General features: G+C 35.5%; 1 protein-coding gene across 3 annotated transcripts in view; it reads left to right on the forward strand.

Moving 5' to 3' along the window:
• The window catches only part of LOC144447811 (atrial natriuretic peptide receptor 1-like), a 196,750-nt gene that overhangs the window by 130,161 nt on the left and 39,402 nt on the right, over nucleotides 1–27,187 (forward strand). The window contains exon 1 of one of the 3 annotated variants that reach the window (XM_078137897.1): nucleotides 5,600–5,717. The exons of the other annotated variants lie outside the window; for them this stretch is intronic. Coding sequence (XP_077994023.1) covers nucleotides 5,699–5,717 — 19 coding nt within the window. The 5' untranslated portion in view covers nucleotides 5,600–5,698. Of the gene's footprint in view, nucleotides 1–5,599; nucleotides 5,718–27,187 lie in introns of those variants that run through there. 3 annotated transcript variants of the gene reach the window in all.

Here is a 27,187-nt window from a genome sequence, read left to right on the forward strand (position 1 = left end):
GAGCTCCTAATGTCTCTGACCTATTGGCGAGCAGTGTATCATTGTTGAAAAATGACTTTTCTCAGTCACTAAGCATAATGAATTGCAGCTAAGATAAAATCAGCCGCGTCTTTGTTAATTCCCGTTTTTAGAAGTCACGATTATCCTGATACAAATCAGACAGCATTGGTAACACAACATTTATATTATTCTTGAAATATTATTGATGGGCTCAAAAGGCCAAAATTAGTTAATTTAAAGAATGAAAGAGAGGGGGGACAAATTATGATTGAAAGTGTGACTGGAGAAAATATAAACAAATTGACTTACAGAGTCCCTATACTAAACATCATACACTGAACAATTAGACATTGTCAACCTGTATGATACTCAACACCTGCGTTTAGTGGCGTGCATGATAACATGCGATCGTACGATATGAACCAGTGTGACAAGATTGATATAGTTCTGGCGATGCTCTGATATTGTCAGGGATGAAAACGCAGAAATTAGTATCTCGGAAGGAAATCAGTTGCAAAGTACGAAACTAATTTACATTCAATGCAGATACATGAGAATATTTGTGAAGTTTGAGTTATCATGATAGTCTCGTCCTATTAATACGACACGGACACGCTGTTGTAAACAGTTAAACACAACTTTATTTGAAAACTGCAACTGAAAATGTACACAGAAGTGACATATGTTACCGGTCTGGCTATAAATAAAGACTGCCAAGATCATGTGCGCGCTTCTAACTTCAATACGGCTGGATCATATGGCCTGAAAACTTATGAAGGCAATCTGATTGGCAGAACTGAACGTACCGGTGAAGAAAAGGCACCGAGACTGAATATATAATTGATTGAAATGAAAGCACAGGTGTACAATATAATGAATTGAATTGAAATGAAAGAAAGAAAAGACACATTCAGCATTTAATTCACATACAGGACATACAGTTAACATTTAACGACACAGTACTAGGTAGCATTACACATACGGAACATACAGTTAACATTGAATACTGTACACTTAACACACATCAAACGTACAATATTCAAGAATGTGACAAATGTGTAATACGCTAAAATATTCGACAAAATCTGTCTCGTGACTGACAAAATGACTAGATTAAAAGACCGAATAGATATACTAAAATTCTCTTCATCTGATGTACCTAATCAAGATGCTATTTAAAATTCACCTTTTGTTATGCAATTGTGCTACTTTGATTCAAAGGTCACGAAAAGTAATTTAAACGACAACAAATAATATGAATAACATGATGGTCCTCCGCTTTGTAATCCTGTTCATTGTGAAACATATTCATCTAGAAAATAACGAATACTCATACCCTTTCACTTGCCTTTTTCTAGAAGATTCATACTGAAATGGATAGATGAGTCGAAGATCATAGCATATTAACTTCAATAGATAAGGGGTATCTAATATCGTTGGTTATATGAAAATGATTGACCTGCAACATATATGCAGCATATTACACACAGATATATCCATACATGCATGTTCAAGCCATTCCCAAGACCTAATACTCAATAGTGCCATTTAAGTCAGTTATACAGATCCCAATATGCGGTTTATTACCTCAGACTCCTTCGACAGAAAAAATGGCCTCCATGGAAGAGAAACGTTTGGGTTAAAGATCAGTTTTATTAGATGGAATTAGAAGATATAAAATAAATTGTTGTATTGGCAAGGTAGCCTGTCACAAAGCATTTGTCATATGATATATAACACCAGAATCTCAAAATGGGGCGTACACTTAGACTCTTCGAAAAGAGGCGCAATGTCGTACCATTGAATAGCAGGGTGCAAAGCCCTATTTTGAGTGGCAAGGAACCCCTCCTATTTGTTCACATTCAAAGGTACAACGATTAGGTTTTCATCTTACAATATACACAAACATCCTTCGATAAATGATGACAACGTTGTATAGATATATTAAAATCAAGGTCATTATAACACGGTTGTGTTCTATACATACATACATACATCCATCCATACATCCATCCATCCATCCATCCATCCATACATACATACATACATACATCCATTCATGCAAGCACGCATGCACGCACGCACACACACACACACACACACACATACTTACTTACAGAAGTAACGTCATCTACTTCAAGACTGATTACAGTGTATTTTTAAAAATGAAATTCCTACTTCAGCTATTGTTGTTATTCTTTGCTGTTAACATTTTCTTTATAGCAGTAGTCATATGTTCAAATTGTATCATTTTGTAACGTGATAGATATGCAGGTACCGATGTTTAAAGATATAATTCCATAACAGCGATATGTTTACCTTGGAAATGACGAGGAAGACGCAGTCGGATAATGTATTACACTGTCTATTTGGATATTCAATATTGTGTGACCTTTGACTCGTGGGTTGTCAGAGCTACGTCATGAGCTGTATGCCTGATGCATGTCATGTGCATACGAAGACTTTCACATACAGGATCTCTTTATCGGCTCTTGCAACGTATAGGCTCTTAGAAACATACGAAAGGCGTTGTCGAAAATAGATTGCATCGACGTATCTTGGCGGCTAATACATGCACGTGCATACTGCTTGATGTCAACTCGATAATTGCAAAAAACAAGCGTCGCATGAATCCGAGAAAGCCAGACTTAATGTATACCGAATGTGTTACACGGCGTTTGTTAGCTGTTTGACAGAAGCTAGAGTACATTGGAAACTTGAACTGAACATAAAATTCTTGGTTTAAGACGCACTGGCTACTATATATTCTGTGCTAGCCAAAGAACAATACAAAATACACGAGGCGTAGTTTGAATATCACAAGAATTTTCTTCCGGGCTCGTTAGCACTTTTTTTAAAGGACTGCACATCGCCATGAGGGTTCGTCCAGTATTACTTTCATTATTTCAGCTTACTTTTCTTCTAAACATTCTAGCGCTTAGCAAAACACAAGAAGTTGTTTTGTCTGTAATGTTAAAAATTGACAACGATCCCGTGTTCAAAGAATACTCGGCATCACGCATCAGTCCAGCAATTGATATCGCAGTTGAGGAGATAAACAGCCATGGCAATTTATTGAATAACCGTACATTTCGTGCCATTCTCAACGACAGTACATGCAATTTGAAATCAGCGGTAAAAGTGATCTCTGATGTTTACACGTCTATCGATCCCGATGTTATCGTTGGACCGGCATGTTGGGAACCAATGGATATCATAGGACCGCTTGCCGGACATTGGAACCTACCAATCGTATCTGGCGCCGCGGAGGATCCAACATACAGGAATAGGATCCTCTTTCCAACACTCACGAGAACCTATCCGGACTATCGAAAATTATCATATGCTCTGGTGAGAATGCTGGAGTATTTTGACATACACTTGGTTGGACTGTTGCACCAAAAGGACCTTTCTTCACCTAACTATATCGTGGCATTTGCATGGTACAAATTCTTACACTCTGACACCATCACAAACGTATCGATTCCAAGTGACCCAGCCGGTATTAGGAGTATAGATACAAAGAATGTTAATGCAGAGTCACTTTTGAACGTAACCAGCGTTTCGAGAAGTAGGTATTTTTTTCTTTATTTGTACCTTTGTAGCAATACTTGAGATTAAAAAAGGGGTTAAACGCAAGAGATGTGGAGAAAAAAACCATGTCTCGACCATATTTGAATCACAGACTCATCCGAAATACAGATAAAAACAGATAATATGTTTTCATGAAAAATAGAGCATGTCATCCATCGTCTGAAAGATCACTATCGTGTTAATAGGTTTTCTGTATATTTTTATTCAACGTACCGTTACTGTAATAGCGTGCGTAGTACATGTTTGGTAGGTTGCACCATTAAACCCTCCACCGTATGGTTTTTTTTTTCAAATTTTCCACACGAAGAAAGAATATTATTCGTACAATGATTGCAATAAACATGTAATACTTAGGTCAAGATAAGCCTTACCAAGTGTTTTAATGTGCTGTATGTTCGCATTTGATGAAATAGTTTTGCCGAATTTTGAATGTTATGGCTGCATGGCCTGTGTAAGCTTATTTTTTTCACTTATAACAGCTAAATTGTTACTCAAACTGACCAGATATAGTAAATTTGAACCTTAAATATGTTATTGATTCCTCTGCTTTTCTAGCGTAGAAACGTATTTATTATAGGAAACGCTTATTACAGGAAAGACAAAAAGAATACAACTTAATTAATGAACCCAAATCTGAACATATGTTTTCGAGCGTATATATTGATCACTCTTGGAACAGATCAAAATCGAGTTGGTAAATTAGATCGGTACATATTATATCGCTTCTCACATGTTAATGGTTCATATATTAATTATTAATATATTGAAAACAAAATTGGCTTAAATTTTTATCGCTTCATTATTTTTGATAATAGCTGGTAGTCTCTATGAAGGCGACGTCAAATCGGTGACGGACGTGCAGTAAAGTAACAGAAAATTCACATCATCCTAATTTGAATATTCAAATAAGGTACAACCTCACCTCGACAAATAGCTAGGTGGCCTTTTCCAAGTCATATTTCATCGGATCGGATGCACACAACGTGAATTTAGTATCGGGTTTAGCGGAGAATTACACCTGGTAAATTGAAGACGGTGAGCGCATTTGAGTTCAGTTATAGCTGTGTTACGAAATATTAGTATCTTTTTCCTAAAATCTTGGCAATGATTACCATGTGACAAAAAGAAACTGATTGCAACATTTCAATGTTATAGTACCGAATTTTCGATTCTGAGAACCAATCTGATTATTAAACCACCAAGCAGTCAAGAAAATAGCGTTTTATGGTAACTGTAGCAGGCTTAATCACATCTCAAGGGAGCGGTGTCTAATATGTATGGGAAACTAAAGGAGGAAAGCGCATCATTTCACTGAAAGCGCTTCTCAATGATGCCTTCGGGGAATCCGTTCATCGTCTGAATCCACTATTTCAACAGCTGTCATTTCACTCACCAAAGACGTAGCAAACACCATCCTTTTGATATGCAGCTTTTTCGCCACCAACATCTTTGTCTACAACTGGCACTAGTCATATTTGTAGTGGGAATGTGTAGCGCAGAAGAATTTAAGCTGTCCGTGTTCCTAACCTCCGCGGATGCTCACAGCGATAACCCCTTCACGTCGCCACGCATAGCCCCAGCAATAGATATTGCAATAGACTCGACCAACAACGACCCATCGCTCCTTGAAGGACAAACCCTTACGTCAATGGTCAACTATAGCAGCTGTAATACAGTGAAAACGGTAATAAAGATGACGGACTTACGGTTTAGATATGACCCTCATGTCTTTATTGGACCAGCATGTTGGACAGCCATGGATATAGCTTCCCCTTTGGCTAGCCACTGGAATATGCCCATTGTCTCTGGAGCGGCAATAGCTGTGTTCAACGATCGCCAAAATTTTCCAACTCTTACTAGAACTTATCCTGTCGTTCAAAGACTGTCTTGGGCTTTGATAAAGATGTTAAATTTCTTCGACGTCCATCTAATTGGTTTTATAGTATTCATGGAAAAACCGTGGAATTTCGTAATGGCATCAAATTTCAATAACGAAGTCAGATATTCTCCAAATATCTCTTTTCCAAGCAACCCCAATGGTTTCCGAGTCTTCAAAAATGTGTTTCAGTTCTCCTTGGAAAAGAGGCACTCGTTTTATTCTGAAATGGCGAAAGTTTGCAGAAGTAGGTAACACATACTTTCCTCACACGTTTCATAGAGTGTAATCGACAGACGTATACTTAAAGTTAACCATAGCTTACCTAGTACGTTTTAAAACGTATACTGTCATCTTTACGTTTAGACTTATTTAGCCAACCACACACATAAGGGTAATTTCGAAAGACGTAATGATGAATTGCATTATCTCAGATTTCATGCAAAAAAGAGATAGTTGTTACTTTTCAATTTCTTTGCGGTGCTGAGAATTTCAAAATGTACTTCATACATTAAAAACAGAAGTTAGTTTGATCTTGGTAGTACAGAGATACTGGGTCGTTCGTATACTTTTCTTCATTTACTATAATATATATTGATGTGCCTTGTATTACCCTGGTAGATGAAGATTCGATTTTCTAAGATATACAGAAACTAAAAGTATTGTCGCAACATGTTGATAAAACAATGATAAGCTATTGAATGGATGTTGGTTTAATAATAGTGTCAGTAGGAAAGCGTCTCTGAAAACTAGTTTATTTAGAATTCCATGAAGTTGCAGTGCTGTTTTAGGACTTCCAATGTTAACACTTCGTTCATCACAGCGTGATTAGAATCGCACAACTGTTACAGAGAAACCCACAAGTGTAATGTATCACATTGAAGAACAATATATTTAGTTTGCGTCTATCTTAGTAAACCAAAGGCTGGATTACCACTGTCGTATCAAGCACGTCCAGGTTTTGCCATATCACTCTCAAAACATGGGAAAAAGACAGCGCTTTATTTGGTAATGATACCATAGACAATTGATTGAGCCTTGTTAATAAATTAAGCAATTTCGGCAAGGTCGCGGTCAATATTTTGGTTCCAAGATACACTAAGACATTTAGACTATATCTACTCTATTTTCAAGTTTTTGGCGAGAAATATTGAAATAGAGTTAGTTATTTCGATCAGCTTATGAATTACAAATTTAGATGTTCTATTGTACCCTGCTGTATGTGAAAACATCGCTTTAGTTGTTGCATTGGCCGGTATAATATTAGGACAAGCCAGAATATCTAGAGTAGGTAACAGTGGTAACCTCTCATAATGCAGGTATTAACTTTTGTTGTTGTTGTTGTTGTTGTTGTTGTTGTTGTTGTTGTTGTTGTTATTGTTATTGTTGTTGTTATTGTTATTGTTGTTGATATTGTTGTGTTTTTGATCTTGGTATGTTCTATTTGTTGTGTTTAACTTTGTGTTTAGTAGTGATGGCTCAAATTAATATTTGCTTAATATGTAAATTTAATTTATATTAAGATTTAAATTAAATTAAAATTTAACCGAGTACTCTGATACATATGCAGATTAACTTTTAGATTGGTAATCAATAACCAGATGACCCGTCTTATGATGCCAGTAATGACTATAACTGTATATGACTTAATTTGCCTTAAAAAGTGTCAAAATATGTAGATGCCCAGACTGAGGTTCATATGTACAACCTTTAATCTTCACGTCCTTCGAAATTATATCCACTTGATTTTCATTAACGGATAGTAAGCGTCGCGTGGTATGACATCAGTGACGTAGTACCCTGACGATGAAAATGGAATGTATATGTGTAGCTATCATTAAAACTGATAACCATACGGTCATCCAAACCTGGCCTTTACAGTTCGATGAGTGACGACCTTAGAATTAGTTGAACCGAACATCAGCATTTCCCCAAAAATACTCAGAACTACTGTAACTTTATTTAAAAACCAACTGCACCTGTTGTTGAACGATTAAACACTTTTAAATGCCAGATCATTAGGTATATTATACGGAGTGAAATAATAATGTGATATGTACTCATTCAGATTCGCAGTCGATCAGTAATGTGGATGTAACGGTTTTGTGAGAAATATCGATATATGAGGCCTAATACAAAAAAAATTGTGTGGTTACGGGATCTGATTAAGCTCAATTTTAGAGTAGGTGATGTAGGTAGATTTTGTATGTTATTTATTTTAAATATTGTTTTTTCATATGTAAATGTCTACTTCAGGTAGTTATGTTTTCCATTGTTTTCCATGTGGTCTCTGTGTTATTTGTTTCTTCTCATCAGAAGCATAGCCATTACAGTTAGAAAGAACAATTTCTATTGTCTTTTTAAGTTGATGTCAGTTTCCGTATCCACCATTTCTTGCGAGACTTCACAATTTCGCGATTTTTTGTTATTTTTTCCTCGAATATGTAAAAACAAGTTTACCGTCGGCGTGAAAAACTAGGTGGGGGCCGAGTAACGGGGACCATTTTTTAGGCCTGATCAACGAATCATTACTGAACCATATTCATCCAGTTATACTTAAAAATTGTTTTGTGAGAAAGGTTATACATGTTGAATATATATGTTTTTTCAGAAATGTCTGGAAAATAGACAAACTTTTGCAGCAAAAGTATCTTTTTTGTACTGTTTACGCACCATATAAATTGTTACTTTGTCGATGCAGTACATTTTACTGTTAAGACGAATAGTCACGACTGTAACGTACCACAGGAGAAGAAATTTACCAAAGGCGACCTCACTTTTCTGGTGTTATTATTCAAAACATGAGGGTGAAATAATGCATGCTCCAGACAAAATACGTAAATTACATTATAACAAACGCATTGAAAATATAAAAGTATTTCGACCATTACTGGAGAAACAGATACTGTACACCACATTTGTCGATAAAGATTTCTAGGACATATGTTCCCCCGTCACGAATTCCTTTTCGTACTAATGTTATAATTTGGTGCATAGGCAAATGATTTGCTAGAAGTTTGAGACTTTTCAAGACACCATACCTGTAAATGAACGGGTTTATATGATATGTGTATGATGTTGGATACACCAAATGTACTACCGATGACTGCCAAGGGCATCTCCTAGCAGTATCAAAATCCAGACCAGCATATCTGAAATAATGTCCATGAAGAAATTGGGCGGATGAAACTTCACCTGAGGTACTGCATGTATTGCACATCTCCACTACTATTATTCAAGAATTATTATTTACAATTTAATATCTTATAAACCCCTTTAAATATTATTGAAACTCACCAAAACATATACACGCAGAGCTTGTAGCAGCATGGATCAAATTGCAGCATTTGAGTTTATGTTACTATTCGCTGCTTTTGATGTTTTCTATACCGTAAAGAATTAAATATGATCGTACATTGCCTGAAATCCCAGACGGCAAACTGAAGTTGTAAGCATTAAAAGGATTTGAGGGAAAAGTAACATATGATCAATGAAACCGTAGGGACTTACGAACGAATAGAAAAAAAGCCAAACACGCTACACAGATTAAAGTTGTCAAAAGTTTCAATCATTTGCAAATACCGTAAGAATTTTCAAACCGTCGCACCATAATCCTGTGATGTTTCGTTTCTTCAATAGTTATTCCTTTATGCTGACAATGCCTGTACCCTTGTTCCAACGATGGTTCATTGGCACCTGTTGCAATTTATTTTAGATTATATGTACCTGTTCTCTTCATTTCATCGTTTGTTTGGAGACTGTTATTTCGGTGAACTTTTATGTCATATGTACCTGTTCTCTTCACTTCTGAATCATGGTTTCTTTTGAGACTGCTATTTAGATGATGTTTATACTTTTTATGTTTGTATGTGACTGTGTTCAGTTAAAATATAGGCCGGGGACCAATTTCTCTAAATGTTTCAAATCTCTGTAAACTTTGCCATATGACAGCATGTTCCTTCGCAACTCACTTCCTTAACGTACAATTACAAAGATTTTCAAGTATTTAGGTGCTTTCAATTACTCATATTAATTCACAGATCTTGGATTGAGTTACAGTAATGGACTTAGTCTATATACTATCAACTAACATAGCAACGTTCTTGTTTTAACGTAAACATTCAAAATAAATTCCCATTTCTCAATCATAACGCCACTTTAAAAAGCAATCTCAATGTAAGATAGAGCCCAATATACGATTGAATATTTTTATAAATAAAAACTTGCCTTTAACCTGCTTTATTGCATGACAACGTCACCGTGAAGAATTGTACACAATGATCAAAGGATTGAACGCATACAACCCGCGAAAAGCCCCAGTGCGTTTGCTCTAATGACATGAGCTAAGGAATGGTGACAAATGAGGTAAAAACAACAGTACATGAAAATGATACAAATACAACAGTGGTGCCTTGGTGTGGAAGTTCAGAAGACTCTTTTATCAGTTTGTTTATATATGTGGAAGCTGTAATGCAACATCAACAATTGTACTTGATTGCTATAACATTTTGTATTCTATCAGCAGTTATGGGATCCTAGCTCTTGTGGTGTTTATTTGATATTGCTTTGCTTTATCGACGCTAATTATATTGCATGTCTTTGCATGGAACTTGTTTAATTCCTGCTTAACAAGAGCAAGCAAATGTGTTGGTATTTTGTTGCGCTTGTTCTATTATCAACTCCGAATTTACGTCACGTACGTTCATATCATTGTCCAATTTTCAGTGCAAAAGGAAGTGCTGTAGCGGAACAATTTCTATGCAAATCTTTCTTTTGAAAGCTTTGGGAATTGTAATTCAAAGTCTGGAGTATAGTGATCGCACTCCCATTATTTCCTGTAGTTTAATAACTTAGGATTTCCTTAGTAGGGGACGAATTTTTTGAACTATTAACTTCTTTATTTGTACAGTGAATGCATTTTTATTTCAAATTAATCTATTTGTATGCAACGACGATGTTTACAAAGATGAAGTAAGTAGTCAAAGTTTGACAAGAAGACCCCGTTTACACGATGCCGGTTTGAAATGAAAACGAAACTACTTTGCAGCGTTTGCAATTACCGTTCACACGGAGACGCTAAAAATGTGTTTGAAAACGATTCGAAAGTCGACCGTTTTCATTCGACGAAGCAAGGCTATGTCAAAGGGCCAAAACTGAAAGAATTGAAAAAGGCGTCGTATAACGACCGAAAACAGTTTAAAAACGTAACCCCAGTGATAACATACTTAAGCTTGCTCCGAATCTTTGTGTTATTTTTGCATATGTTCAACACTACAGCATCGCTATCGATTTGTTCTGTCTTCCGTGTAAACAGTCAAAAACGTTTGTCGGTTTTTCGTGTAAATACACAACGTTCTAAAGCGAAAATAATACTATTTATTTTGTAGCGTTTTTATTTGGCAACGTGGTCGTGCAAATGCAGTGGCTAAGATGGTTAAAAGAACAGTTTTCCCCAAGTGATTTCTATACAAATATCTACACCAAGAAGTCAAATTTAACTTGTTGGTCGAATTTGTCGGAATATAGTTATTTCGACGCGGCGCATCTCGCTTGTCAACACAGTCTTTTTTTTACACAAAAAACAGTACGCATTGGCATTTATAGACGATCACTGGACTTTAAATTCATTCGTTAGGTATCACTATCCGTGTAATTTGAACAGTTATAGAAATTAGTCGTATTTATTCAATTCGAAGTCATGAGTACCAATCCGCATGAGTTGCTTAGACAATATAAATAGTTCATTCGAGATATATTTCTTTCCATTTAGATGGAACTAATAATTTAAAGCGGATACCTTGAAACTTGCCAAAGTCGAACCTCAATAAATGGTATCTTATATTAAAAACTCATACACTTGCAAGGAGAAGTTACGAAAATAATGCAACATGCAATATAATTGAAAAAAAATTCATTTTTCCATTCTGAACCTTGGAACGAGTCGTTCTTAAAGATTGAATTACAAAACAGTATATTAAAAATTAAGGATCCAACATATTTCTTGGAATGAAAAATTTCCAATCTTTCTTTGTTTTATGGAATTTTCAAATGTTCACACATAAATAGCTGCCTTTACGAGGCTCCCTAAGTTTGTAGCCATTATGCTATGCTCGTGTAACACTAGTTTTCATGTCTATACGACATTTTGCGCGGAAAAAGATAAACAAAACAGTACACGATATAGTGAAACTATAATCTAACACAAACATCCTTTCCTTTAACTCTCATATGATTTGGTTTCTTTTATCCAATTTGAACGGTTTTTATTAAATCAGCCAGGGAGCATATTGCTCGAGTACAATCTATCCCGTGTCATTTTAATGAGTTGCAGTCTTCTTAACATACAACAACAGTTATGGAATGTTGTAATTTCACGTTTCATTGAGCTATGTGACGAACGCGAGTGTGTCTTTAGTGTCTTCACAGGTAGACTATTAATTTGTGAGTGTGGGAATAATGATTGTAACATTTCGGGTAAACACGTACGGAATATTTGTCTTGCCATCTCAAGTATACCTAATTGCCTGTTCCTTTACTGAAACTTCCATTCCTTAATCTCAACACATATGGTGACGTCTACTTGAAAACTCGACCTCTGAAATGCAATAGAAGTTTGCTGATTATTGTTAATACAATCTAAATACGACTGGTAGTAGTTTCCTTCAAATTACAGATTGACCAAGACTGTTGCGAATTTATGAATTCTCCTTTTGTGTAGGGAATGTATGGTACGTAGGACAAATCAACAAACACATGCATAACGCGGACGTTCTTAGGATACAGGCGAGGATATAAGTTCAATAGCCTCGTTCTAAATCCAAAACGTAATTTCCGGTTTGGATTCCCCAATCTAACTGTAAGCGACAGATAAGGAATGGTGAAAACTGAAAAGCCATGTCATCATTAGCCTGACTTTGATATTGTAGATTTTGTACGTTCACATATAGTTCTTATCTCAGATGAAAAATCGCTTTAACTAGTCATTTTGTTACGATCTGATCGACTGAATGCAATGTTAAAGAGATCTCAAAATAGAAAAGACGTATGTTGCCATGGGAATTCGCATTTAGCGAAATGCGAACATTTGAAGCACAATAAATCAAAATGGAAATTTAATGAGAGTCTCAATGTTACAATTTGCAGAAAGCAGAAGACACAGAAAAAAGACACCAATTCACTCAATAATTGATCAGGCCTCTTCTGTGAGAAGTCAACATCACACTCCATATAAAACTTTGCCATGCGTTCTGAGTATGTTTTAGCAGAATTACATATACATCGAAAGAGGTCAACAGTTTATTGGTCTGTCGTGACGTTTGATTTTCGCTTTTACGATATATTATTGATACGACCGATGGTTTATATTGAATAACTTTTGAACTTTTAGCAATTCAAACAAAATGTCGACCTCCTTAATATTTTAAAGAAAACTAGAACTCACTGTCTTCCTTCCATGTAATCATTGTTTGCTAGAGAGCAAGATTTGCTTGTATCCCACATTGACTGATAAATACCTATGTTTAGCCCACAAGTGATGTGACTTATTCGTACTTTTATCCTCGGTTAAACCATTTGGGAATCTGTAGCTCAACTTTGATGTATTTTTCTTCCTTAATATTTCATAGTACGCTACGGGCAATTAAATAATCGATAATAATTGTGCGCATCCCAAGATATGCAGACGACTGGGGTTAATTATTTTGCGTGACATAATGATCTCTGAGACAGATTGTTCCAGAAGGTATCTGCTGATGTTGAAATATAATATTTGTTAATGAGGTCGTTAAGAACGTTGTGTGGAGAGATTTGTTTTTGTGTCACTCTTTTTGCAATCTGAATTGACAGCTGTAACACAACGCCATCGCTTTAAAGGTATACTTAAGCACTGTGTTATCGCCCGTGCAAGGTACGGAACAGTACACAAACATGTAATGTAAAGCACATAGATGAGGGGATAGGGCGCTTTTGCAATGGGCTCCGTCCATCCGTTCGCAGCCATATCGCTGACACGTAATGGCTGATTTCTTTTCAAACCTGACACAAAGATGAGATACTTAAAGGAGCTAATCGATATCGCCGTCCTCGTTTGCTACTATAGTCAGTTATTGTGCGTTATAGTTTATACTCGCCTAACCAAAATATAATGTTAATTTTAATAACCATCCTCAATAAATTAATGGAAAAGCTTTACCTGTCAGTGTATTGGAAATTTCGCTGATTTGAATAAGCTCAAAACTGGGCATTGCTTAGATTCTCAATTATATGTACGACAATCAATACAAGTTAGCTCAACCGGGGATAACGAAACCCGTGTTGATGTCATGTAAACGCATCCATTAGAATCGTATCTCAACGACATTTGAAAGGCTTTATGTTTCACAGAGCAGACATCGTTATGAATATTAACCATAGTGTATGTGGTAAAATATCCATTCACAAAATGGTAACCTATTATCGTGATGGAATCTTTAACTCTGTGATGTTTTGCTACGAATTCAAACAACAACAGTAGGGACACGTATCCGTCAACATTAATCGTTAGAATAACAGCACCTTAAATCGGGTCCTTTTCAAGAAAGCATTGATACCGAGCAATACTTTAACGGTTACCTTAGTAATTGTTTGGGTGCAATTGGCATTGAAACGTCACAAAAAAGCCAATCTCGCAAAGTGCAATAATTGTGTACATAACATTTCGGTCTAAACGATCACATATGCCCCATCTTGAATAGATATGATGGTGAATGTAATGGTACCACCTGCCGATGTGGAAGGTTGATTGATTGAACTATGACAAACAACCAGTAATGAGACTTTTAGGCATCCATTCAATGAAAAGTGTGGTCTCTAAGCCCAAAATGTTCAGACGGCAATTTTTCAACCATAGTTGTTACATTGAAAGTGCTCCTAGCCAAATTGGACAACATTTTAGGCGAAATTAGAAGTGTTGACTGATTATAGTTTTAAAAGATGCATTGGTGTGGTCAACAAAAACTACTATTGTGGGCAATGTCTTTCATTATATTCTTAACAAACCCAGTCATTGCACACCAAAGAAATTACAGTATCAGATCGACATTAAATTTTAACCTAACAACTTTTCCGAATTATTATTCAATAAAATTTATCAAATGTAAAACTTCTATTCTAAGTGTAGAAGTTTGGAGAATGTTTGATTATTCGACAGAATTCAAAACATACACACTAGTTTGCAATTTAAATAAACGAGATTGCCCTAATGCACAATTCTTAAATTTACTTATAAAGTAGTATAGTTTATTTCAACTAAAACGATAACAACAAAGAAGTTTAAGTAAATCGTCCGATTATGACTAATAAATGACCTCACTGTATTTATGCATATTTTACACCTGAGCATCGCAAAGAATATACAACTTCGGGTCGTGATTACCGCAGGGATTTCACGACGACAACAATTAGGTGTTTACGAGACATTTGAGGTTTTATATGAGACAGTTAGTCTGTGTTATAAGTGTCGAGATTTATGCATTGTACTAATGGTTTATGCTATTAAAGGAAGACATGTCCTTGCCAACGAAAGGCATTACCAAATGGGTGACTACTTTCAATTTGTGTATATCTTTTCTTCGTCTGATATGCTGTATTCAATTATCAATTATCTCATGTTTGGTGACCATATATTGTTTGAAAAAAATACTATAGGTTTATATTTTCCCCTAATACAACACATAAGTTACACCACCCAGTTTCGATACATAAGAAATGTTTTTGAAACCCTGTTTGTCAACTTATCAAACTCAGGACAAGTGGAATCAATGGAAAGGTCAGAAAACGGTTGTTGTTTGCTGAGATGTGTCTATATAGTGGTGACTTCTTAAGCAATGTCTGTGTATATTCAAACCAGTATATATACCTGAAACAAAATGCTGTCAGGCACAAGTACATTCTTACCCATGTTGCTATATTTTATCGTCTTGTTTGACGAAAAGTTTACTAGTGTTGCTACATTTTATCGTATGGCTCGACGATAGTTTTTAACATTTCCACTTTCATTATCATGTGGCTTGGCATACAATTATTATAGCGTTACTGCATTGTCGTTCAACTTAATCCTTCCAATTGGCATGTTGTTTGTAATTTTGGAATAGTAGCGAAGTATAAGTATGAACTTTGCTAAGTCAAATGATAACATAAAGAACTTATAGTAAGATTTTTGACAACGCTCTGTTCAAGTTTACTGGTCTCAAATTTAGGTGACTATTAAAATGAAAACTGCTCTCTTCTTACCAACCTGTTCTCATATTCCATATGCATTGTAACGATGGGGGTGGGGGACTTTGAATAATTATTTTAATTGCTGCGTCTGGACAACTGACTTTCTATCAACAGACACATAAAGAATGCGTTCTCGTGCTGTGCTGTTATATAAATACACCCGCAATGTTAGTTTGTCTGTGGAAGTTGTCCCGCTAATACGCCCGTCTCACGAGCTTTCATTGATTCTGATGACTACGGCATACTTCACCTTATTTCAGGATTCATTCAATTCTGATACATTTGTCCAAACGTCGTCTTTATTTAGTAATATTTACAATCCGCCTCAGAAGAAGCCGCCTGTACAGAGTTAGAACCAAAAGAATGCATTATCAAACTGTGCGTACAATATTTTTTTACACTGAGGGAAATACAGACTCGCTGGTATCACGCATTCTAACAGTTGGCGTCTAGAGAAAACAGCGGTTTAAATGTAAATCTGATGGACTAGGAATATGAGACGGCTGTGATTTTTTCATGCATAAAAATGTTAGTCGATCAGGACAGAGAGATTAGGCGGTCCCGCTGCTTGAGTGAATAGTATTTCTTCTTTATACCGCCACTGATTCAATGGATTGTAATGGATTTCATTGAAATCGATATAAACATATTCAAATCTACAGACACAAGACATATATTCGCCAAGGAAATGTAGAAATAATTGTGACCATTCTTCAAATTGCATTTATCGGAATTAGTTTTTATTGATATCTTAGCGAAAATGAAAGTACGTCTGAAAGTGCATGGGGACAAAAGCAATTTCTTTTATCGACGGTGCACATTAAGAAGAATCGGTAGAAAATGAAGTGGTGGTGTGAGTGGTATTGATTGATATTTGCTAAATAGAAAAAAAGTGTATGAAATGTTTCATTGGTTATTTTATTTGTAAGAAAAGATCTGCGTACGATTCTAGTTAATGTTGCCATGGTTTCAATTATTTCGCATAATACCAACTAGACATTCGGTATGATATTGTCCGTTAATCAATACTATTCGTATTGACTTATTCTACAGGAACATGAAAATGGACATTGTACTACTTGTGGACATGTGCAATGTCTAAGTATTGGTATTTTAAAACTAATCATTGAACTTATTGTTCGTTGTCTGATCGCAAAAGTAAGACCTCAATTACAGAGAGTGCAGGTTTGAATTTCATAATCTGAATCCTTTGAAATTTCAATTACTTCGTACCATATGTACAACCATGTGATCATATCCTCCACCTAGTGTTTTTCGGTTCGTACGTTCCTACAAAATGAAGAGCTTTTAGAGCACATAACCAATATGTTTCCAAAAAAAGTAATAACAGGTTAGGGATATAATGAAAAACGGTTTTAATAAGAGGTAGTTTTAACATATACAAAACTTAATAGAAAACGTTTATTGTTTTTTTACCGATAATAAAAAACACAAGTCGAGACAATATTGACAGTAATTTCACATGAAATGCAATATCAAAGGGCTATTTGACGTGTATCATCTGCACATTCCGGAAGTCATAAACGTTCAGCTATGGTAATCGTGGTAAATCTAAAACAAATGTTTCAATCATTTTATCCAATTTGGTTTCATATCACCATATTGACCTTCAAATTTTAGTTGGAATGTTTTAATAATACTATGATAAGCTGTATAGCCGATTTTTCGGTTCCAAGATGCATTATTATTATTATTATTATTATTATTATTTAATTCTTAAAGAACGCACTACACATACGTCTCAGTGCATTGTACACAACAAAGTAAAAAAAAAACACAAAAAAACAACATAATTAATGTTCATGAAACAAAGGGAATTAAAATGCAGTCAATACTGATAAAAAAGAGATCGAGGTAAGAACATATCAAAAATAGTCTAAGAGCAAAAAAAAAATTAAAACAGAAATTCATGTCCAATTACGAATGAGGTCGAATATTAAAAGCCTTGGGAAAATATCATGAATGTACCTGTAAAATATGAGTTTAACAGAAATATTGCACAAAAAGATGCGTCTTCAAATGGCGTTTGAAACAATCAACCGTTTCGGCGGTGCGAATTTCTAGGGGCAAAAGGTTCCACAAAGCAGGAGCGCAGACAGAAAAAGCTCTTTGGCCATACATTCTATTGAATTTGCCTCTTGGTGGTACTAAGCGTAATGTATTCAATGATCGAAGATCTCTAGCTGGGACATACAACTCAATTAAATCTTTCAGATACAATGGTGCGATTCCGTGTACAATTTTATACGTAAGTAACAAGACTTTGAATTTGATCCGTGCATCAATTGGCAGCCAATGTAAATCAACTAGGATGGGGGTAATGTGATCAAATTTGCGAGTGCGACTGACAAGGCGAGCGGCTGCATTTTGGATGGATTGAATGCGAGCAAGCTGGTCTTTCGAGATACCATGCAGGAGACTGTTACAGTAGTCTAGCCTAGATGTTACGAATGCATGGATTAATTTTTCTGTTGTTGCCTTATCTAATAATCTGCGAATCTTGCCAATTCTAGAAAGCGCGAAAAAGCCATTCCTACATATCTGACTGATATGGTTGGACATAAAACCATCGCTACTTAGAGTAACACCCAAATTCCGAACGGAAACAGATGGAGTGATATTGAGGTCACCAACTCGCAGACTGGCTAGTTCTATAGCATTTGATTTCAAACGTGACGAAAATTGGACGACCTCATTGCGCGAGATGATGCCTCTTATGTTGTTAGATTTAGTCTTGTTTTGTCTTTATTACGTTTGAAATAACATTTTCATCAGGACATTATGGAAACAGATGTTGATCTCTTTGATTATGAGTGATTTTGTAGAACGAAGACTTAACGCCATCAATGACAGACTGATTTTACGGGTGAATCCAGGGTACCGTCAGGTGACAATCATCCCCCTGAGTAGCGCGTGCAAACCCCTCAGTGCGTACACAAAACATAGCATTCTATATAGAGACGCGCAATGCATCTTGGAACCGGCAACAGGTCTATTGGTATTATAACATGGGATACGTATTTCGATTTATGATAAGTCCATCATAGTCAGTACTATCCAATCAGCATATTAATATGATTCAATGCGAACTTACCAGGTGGTGTTTTATTACGTGCGTAAACGGGCCTGTAGGGAAAAGGCGTTTTTTATGACAAATACACCCCTAACCCAAAAAGGCACAGACAAATATGCATTTGAAATCTGAAGGAGGCAACACTACATTCAGATTGTTCTAGTGACAGACATCACGGCACCACATTCCTCTTTCAGACACATATAACCAACCTGTAATGTGACATTAATATGGTATAGTGGAATATTTCTTTCAGTTGCTATAGAAACCATATGACCTTTTCATACTTACCCCCTAATTTTGTACACTCTGCAAATTGAGCTTCCTCTTGACAAAATGTCAAAGATTTATTTTCAACCCTATTCATGCCATGCGAATTTTTTTCCAAGCGGCAAATGATATTATTGATCACACCGAAAGAATTTATCAGGAACGTCAACACATTAAATTGACTAGAATTGTATTCTTATTTTTCTGTCATATGTAATACATTTGCACACACCTTTGTTTTCGGAAGGCTACAACATCCTTGTCATAATGTATTAAAACATTTCTACGGTGAGTGTTTTCTGAGTCATATACCCGGCAGCTAAATGTAGACAACTGATTATACGTCTTCATTGTGTACACTGAATAAAAAGTTGTGTACATCGATATTTTCCTTTCTAAACCCAGCTGTCTTGTTGTAGGTAAATCTTTACATGCATTACTAGATACTACTGGTTGATACAGTAAAGTGAGAATAAATATGCACCTTACTAAACATTAAACCTGAAACGCAACACAAATAATATCCTCGAGGTCATGATCCGCCGTCTACGTAATGTAGAGAGATTACTAGTATGGACGTAATGTAGCATACGCTTCGGAAATGAAAATCTTAAACTTGTGCTATTAATTTGTTCAAGGCAATCCAAAAACAACCAAAATCAGGGTCATTGTACATATATTTGAAGAGGTTAAAATGATATCAAATCTGGCCGCCGAATACTGTCGGCTATTTTACAGTCAGTGCTTCATTTCCACTAATTGTGGCTATAGAATTCAACAATTTAATCATAACTGTGAAACTGTATTTTGATTTCACAATGTTATAATACCACAATAAATGTTTACCCCATAAAAATAGGTCCGAAAAATGCTCGTTTTTAACGCTATGTTGGTACATTAAAAATGTGTGAGTTGTAATGATCTAGATTTATACATTTTATAGCTTCATAATGGACACATAAATATTTGTGTACGTGTCTTCCTCTATATGCACATCTACAGTACAGGGCTTCGAGATTCTAGTAAAATTTTATTCTTCTTATCCGACTTAATAATATATAAGCCTACTGTTATCGATTCTGTGTTTATACTACCCAGATGATATGTCACAGATAAGGTTTGGCAAACGATTAAGGCTGCTATTTATGGTGATACCTTAATAACGTAAGATGTGCAAAACACGATTTTAAGATAGTAGATATATAGACGAACATCGAGTGGTCACAGTGTTACACTTTCTCATGTCACACAGAAAAATGATAGTGTCCGTAACGGTGGTACAGTAGTATGCAGCAGACACAGTAAGATCGTATGTCAGAGAACTTTTAGATACGTATACCTATACCTATAATGCATATGAGAAATGGAATTTAGTACATGGGCCCTTGAACATGAGATGTGTTGATCTGTAGTGTCCGTAACGTGTACGTAACACGTAGTGTTCGAAATGCATAGTACATGAGTACGCATTGATCTCGTCATACTGAAGAGTAAAATAAATTATGAATGATTAGCTTAGTTTTAAAACTATCTGTTAAGATTATTATTAATTTAAACCTGTTATGATCAGCTTTCAATTTCTGCTTCTCTCCTCCCAACGCAACGTAAGTGAAACATTGAGTGTGCAACAACCATGTGTATAACTCTATGGGGAAATTTAAGACTGACAATGTCATTGAAAACAAGCTTGTGAACCACTTAATTTATTTCATTTATTTCAAATGAATAAGCTTATATATTGTAACGTTTGAAGAGATTTTAAGAACTCTTATTTTTCAAGAGAATTAGTCTCCGACGGTATTATACCTTGAAGAGCTCTGAATCTAAGAAAAGCCACTCTTATGAATATTGATGTGGCCAATACAATACACAGTATCTGTGTGCGTCTGAGAATTCCCAACCTTGAACAGTGAAAGTAAAACAACATCCCCCGTTTCTCATTAAATATTTAAAATACAATCTTCGAATTATTTATAATGAATAGTCAATATCCAGGATTTCTTCAGCAAATACTACTGTAATTGAAAGTAAATTTTCCAGATAAACCTAAGTTTCGTTTTCTATGTCGTGTCGTTTTATGACTCTGGTAAATATTTATTCTGCCTTCAAACAGTGCATGTCGTCAGACATCAAGGACAAGCTATAGGTAAAAGTTCCAGAGGTGAGAGTGTCAAATTAGAACTAGACGTACGTAACTGATTTAAAAAACCAAAAAAAAACCAGTTAAATGTGCGTTCAGTCAAATTAGAACTAGACCTACGTAACTGATTTAAAAACAAACAAACAAACAAACAAACAGGTAAATGTGGCTTCAGTCAATTGTTGTTGAAAATAAAACACACTTCTATTGTAAGACTGGCACTATGAGATATCTGTATTCAACAAACCTAACCATACAGATTACATCGGCGTATGGATGAGTGTATTTGCTTTAGTTATATTCTCCCATTATCTTGGTAAAACATTCAAACGTAATAACATTCCTTACGGGAAACTGTAGACAATTCCATTTAGGAATATGATTATGAATTCACAACCTGTAACATCACGGTTAAATCTCGGTTGAGTCTAATTATATTGTTACCATGAGGATTTCCAATCTGTATGGCAAGTTCATCCAAGCGATATGACGTTTTATCCCATGTTATAATCAAACCTGAACAAATATCCTACTCTTGGGTTTTCTACAATAGGCTTGTAAGCTCTAAAGTTTTACTAAGGAATAAAAGAGCTAGCAGTACTGTAACAGTTGTGTGAGTAGATGTCACCGGTGATTTTGCTAACCAGTTTTACAGCTATCCAAGTTCATATATTCACCGTATGTAACTGTACAATAAGACCTTAGATATATGGCATTAAAGAATGGAATGTATCATGTTTTCTGCTAGTAGCACAGATGCCGTCTAAAATTGTATATCGTCGATAACAAACACTCATAGAAGTATACCTATATTTGTAGACACTGGTAATAAATTTCGACTGAACCTTTCAATGTACATGTATTGTAACTATAAAGACTTTCAAAAATCCTAGTCAACATTTGTCAAGTATAGACAATTTATAATTTATTCGTTTGTGAATAGTAGTACAGGACAAACACATAAATCTAAAACTGAAGAGGGGTGCTGAAAAATAAACAAATCTGTTCGCCGTCGACGTCGGTAAAAATACTTGATGTCCAACGTTTTGGCCACACACAGATGACCTTCTTCAGTGATTCTAAAAAAGAACAAAATCACATTAGACAGACGTACTTGTGTACTTTTCAAGCCCATTACCCTTTTATCTAGAGTTCATGCCTCATATCTGGCGCTTCAGTTTTGTAGTTGGACTGATGGTAGCTTTTACTAGGAACTCATAAAACGCCATTGTTAGCACTTATTATTATTAGACGTACAACTTTATTTGCAGATTCTGATAAGAGAAGTTGACATTACAGTTGAACTCAATGTAAGTTAAAAACATTGTGATCCTACGGACCTTGTACAGTATAGACAATTTGGAATTTATTTCTCTGTATATAGTACAAGACAAACAACGCCAGACTTTTTCATTACTGTTCGTAAAAGCGTGAGAATTCCATTAGTCAACAAGCGAGATGAAACTATTAGTGGTGCCATAAAGTGTCCAGCATCAATTACTTGACTCTTGTTCTTGTAATTAGGTGACATTTTACCTAACATCACGGCTGTAAGATTTACAACAATGAGAATTGATTCAATACGTGACTTCACTTAAATTATACCCCGCCCGCTAATTCAGTGACATCAAGGACGCACATAAGACACCTTATCTTTTGCAACGACACTCATCCTATTGTTATTTTTGATGTTAATATGCTGCCTCGCTTACGTATGCATCAAATGATGCAGAAATACCGTTGTAGAATTTTGTAATAACTTGTTAGCAGAATTACAAAAGTTCAATAAGGTTATGCAGAAATTGTAATGTGGACGACAAAGAAACTCTTAACAGTTTCATATGGTACAAAGCTGTATAAGACTTGTAATAATTGAAATTTAAATGCAAATATATATTCCCGTAGCATCATTTCATTAAAGTTATGCAGAATATTTCACGACTTAATGTACTGGAAATAGAAAGCTATTATTTTCAGATGATACACATGATTTGAGACTTTTGGCAATTGACGTTTTATAGTACAAATATTCAGGCAGCGACATTTTGTTGATTATGTGAAATCTTTCAGGTTGGTCTCAGGTGAAGGGCAAATGTTAGAGTGTCAAAAAAACAATAAAACGTATTCATACAAACGTTTCAAATATTTATAGTTCTGTTTGTTGCCAACACTACACACACTAATTTAACAGCGTGGTTGCAAAGGAAGATGACAGCGCATATACTTCCCAAGTTAAACACATTAATCGCTTTGAATAATACCTGAAGTGCGCTTCATTACATTCCTCGAAATCGTCTTTGTTGAGCGATTATGTGTTAGTATATGCCCTTATACCTCAAAGTGTACGTGCCATTCAGAAGAGTGAGAAATTTACTGTTACTCATGGTTTTCATTAAATAAATAACATCGGTTATTTACCTGCGAGCTCTTGATGAACAATATGTAGCCTTAATAAACGTAACATTAAAACCACGCTGTGACCTGTTCAATTCCCTTGCATATAGGAATACACAATATGTCTATCGGTTTCACTATAATGCACGTGACAGAAGGTTTGTGTGAATGTAGTGAACTGCAAACAGATTTTCTTGAAGGATATTGCATTAGCCCCAGGGTCGGTTTTATCAGGGTTTGTAATTTGAAATCACTTTGTTTTAATAGCTTTCGTAGCTTCATTTGGTTACGAAACAGACCTAGTTTTGATTATGTGTGATAACACTGACAGCAAACCGTTACTCGATGATCATATCAAGAAAGCAAATGCAAACGCCTTTAGTTTCTGTAGAGACATATTGTTAATTAGTCAGCGAGGAAAATAATTGTTGGCTTCTCCATCTTAGAAAGGAAGAGAATCTTATAAATTATCTGTTCAAACAAGGATATGTTCTGTACAGTTAGGAATAACAGCCAAACCACTATATATATATATGGTTTCAATATCGACAGCTATGTCATGTATAAAATAGTTCAAACCTAACTGAATACGATGATACGAACACATAAAAATGATTGTGTGAGATTGAAATTGTACACAAACATAAACTGGAATTGTTGCAATCAAATCAAGTAAATCCGACTTTACCCTTTTTGAGCAGTTTGGATATCAAACAGCAAAAGTAAAAAACAAAAACAAACCACCAGATTTAGAAGGCAAGGACGATGTATAGAAAGTATGACATCTTGAAGTACAGCTCATTTCTTCACGGCAATATCGATATAAGATACCTATCATGATTGGAAACTATCCCTGTCTTTGTCTACTCCAAATTTACGAGAATTTTTTTTTATCTCATGTTTCAACTTATCTTACAAATAGTCGGCTTTCCATTGAACGATGATTGTTTGTATCATTGCTAATGTACCTTACACAACAAAAAAGAACCACTTCTAACTCTGTCCTTTACTAACCGAATACGGTTCTGTGATCTATATTGGTTAATTGTATCTCCCAACTTATCTAACGGCTGGTCATTCCATGGCCTTCTAATTGGTTCAATATGCGCCCAATCTCTCTAGTGTACGTTCAATACGCGGAGGAATTAGGATAATCGAAACGCAATTAGCCGGAAATCTCTCATGTGAACGTAAACATATATCCACAAATGCTATCATCAATTGTGTTGTTAACCAGACCGTCCATCCTTCATAGATCATTAATGAGTATCATTTGTGTTAGGTTGAAACAAATAGACGCCCGACTCGGTAGAAATCTCACTAACATTGCGACTTTGTGTTTCTGGCTTGCTTGATGTCTTAAGTTACTAACATTGCAAACTGTTATCCTTTTTTATCGACTAAATCTTGTTGACATTGTTACGTCTTACCGTCTTTTATGGAAAACATTAAAGCGTGGTTGCTACACTGTTAACTCACACACAGAAAATGTAGCAATGTTTGTATATTATTGTTCTGCGAGACGACGAAAAGGAGTGTCAGTAAACATTTGTCGAGGAAGGCGATACAATGTATCAATATTAGTACGATTTTGTTGAAAGAGGACTTTTTATTCAAGTCACACAGTTCTAATTTTAAGCTCGTAACAATGTGACTTTAGAGGTTCATATAGATTCATACCTTGAATGTGTTCCAGTCAAATCTGAAATTTACCTATAGTGTGTAAATACCGCAGTTTTAAGTTACTCAACGGTCCACACATCAAACTCGTTTTACCTGATGTATAAAATTATTCTGATTCTAAAAATTTCTCGAACTTCTCTGGCGATTGCATTTTGTATTATTATCTCCATCGACCGGCTGTGTTTTTGTGATCGATATGCCATGATATGCTTTTCTTTTGTTGAATAAATCTTTGATATTTTACAGATCGTTGTGTCAGACAGCTATTAAGACGCTGGCGACTGACAGAAAATCAACAAATTGGCTTTGTGACTGCTATAAAAACCACTTCTACTAAGAATAAGACGTTATCAATAAATCAATGAAAAATTGCCATTTACATAACATGCTCATAAAGAGTATGATTTCATCTTTTATGTGATATTGCTCTTTGCCGATCCATTTACTGAACAGCACGAAGCAATATTTGCACAATGTCATGATTCCGTATACGAACACAAGTGTGTGTGTAACTGTGTATAGTCGGATAAAGACACATGATATAGGTAGATATATTACATATATTTATAAACGGCAAACAATGACGATTAAAATGCAGATATACATTTTGAATACGACAATAATAAACAATACTAATATCGTTAAACTGATAACTATTGAAGATGGTACCGTGCTATCTATTTACCACGTCGTCTGCGTGTATAGCTTAGAAGATCACTGAACATTCACTTGTGATGAGTCATCCTACAATATCCAATCGCGACAAAATATAACTCTTTTCAGAAGGAAACTTAAATATAGAGTAAACACACACACACACACACAGATATATATATATATATATATATATATATATATATATATATATATATATATATATATATATATATAATATACCTAGTGATAATGCTGTGCTATGATTAGCTAGAATCAGTCACGTGATATGAAAATAGAATGACTATTCCCTCGTGAAATAGTTCTATCACCTTTTACATGGTCACGTGACCACCACGCGTTCACAGCAGGTCAAAATGGCAGCTTCTGACGATGTCGTCTGCCACCGCGAGTTCAGCATGAGGTATATTATAAAACGCATATTGCCTGGCCTATATTCGGGCTATAGCCTTTGGCCTCGGGAAATAGCATGTGATTCTGGTAACTCACAGTCCCTTGGGTGTAATAAACGGGTGCTATAGCCCTCATGGCCAGGCAATATGTGTTCAATATTAGTATGTGTGTTATGATTTTTATATGTATGCGCGTGTGTGCGCGCGCGCGCAGTCATACACATGTACTCAACGTAAGGAGACGGAGAGTAATAGTTCACAATTTCAAACATCACACTAGACATTTACTAAAATTTGGAATGCGGTGGATTTGAAAGTTTTGCTGAACGTTGAAAATTGTTGGAGGACGTCAGGTTATAGCAGACATAAAGATGCCAAAGTAGTGGTTTCCGGCAGTATTTACAGGATTTAAGTTAACCATTGCATTTCAGATGTCAAACGCGTGAGCTGACATTAGCCATGACTCTATGGATTGATGAGTACATTTCACCTCAGGATAGCTCATTAAAAAGTCTCACTCTATTACGCCTAGTTATTGGAATGGCACTAACGAAGGACGGTCGTCTTGATGTAAAGACAGGCTGCATACACGTCATTTGTTAGGTATACATAGTCTATGGAAGTGGTGTTATCAGCATGTAAATAACATTCCTGTCGGCCTTGACTTTCGCATTGAGCCGGCCATGTTATCTTATAAACATCAAGGAAGCAAGTAAAACGTATTTTGAATAGAAAACACAGATTCATTTATATCTTTCTGAACAGGATGATATATGATTTGTGTAGATCTAACATTTCAAATATTTTGATAA

The sequence above is a fragment of the Glandiceps talaboti genome, chromosome 16 (genome assembly GCF_964340395.1).
Source record: "Glandiceps talaboti chromosome 16, keGlaTala1.1, whole genome shotgun sequence".
NCBI lineage: Eukaryota > Metazoa > Hemichordata > Enteropneusta > Spengelidae > Glandiceps > Glandiceps talaboti.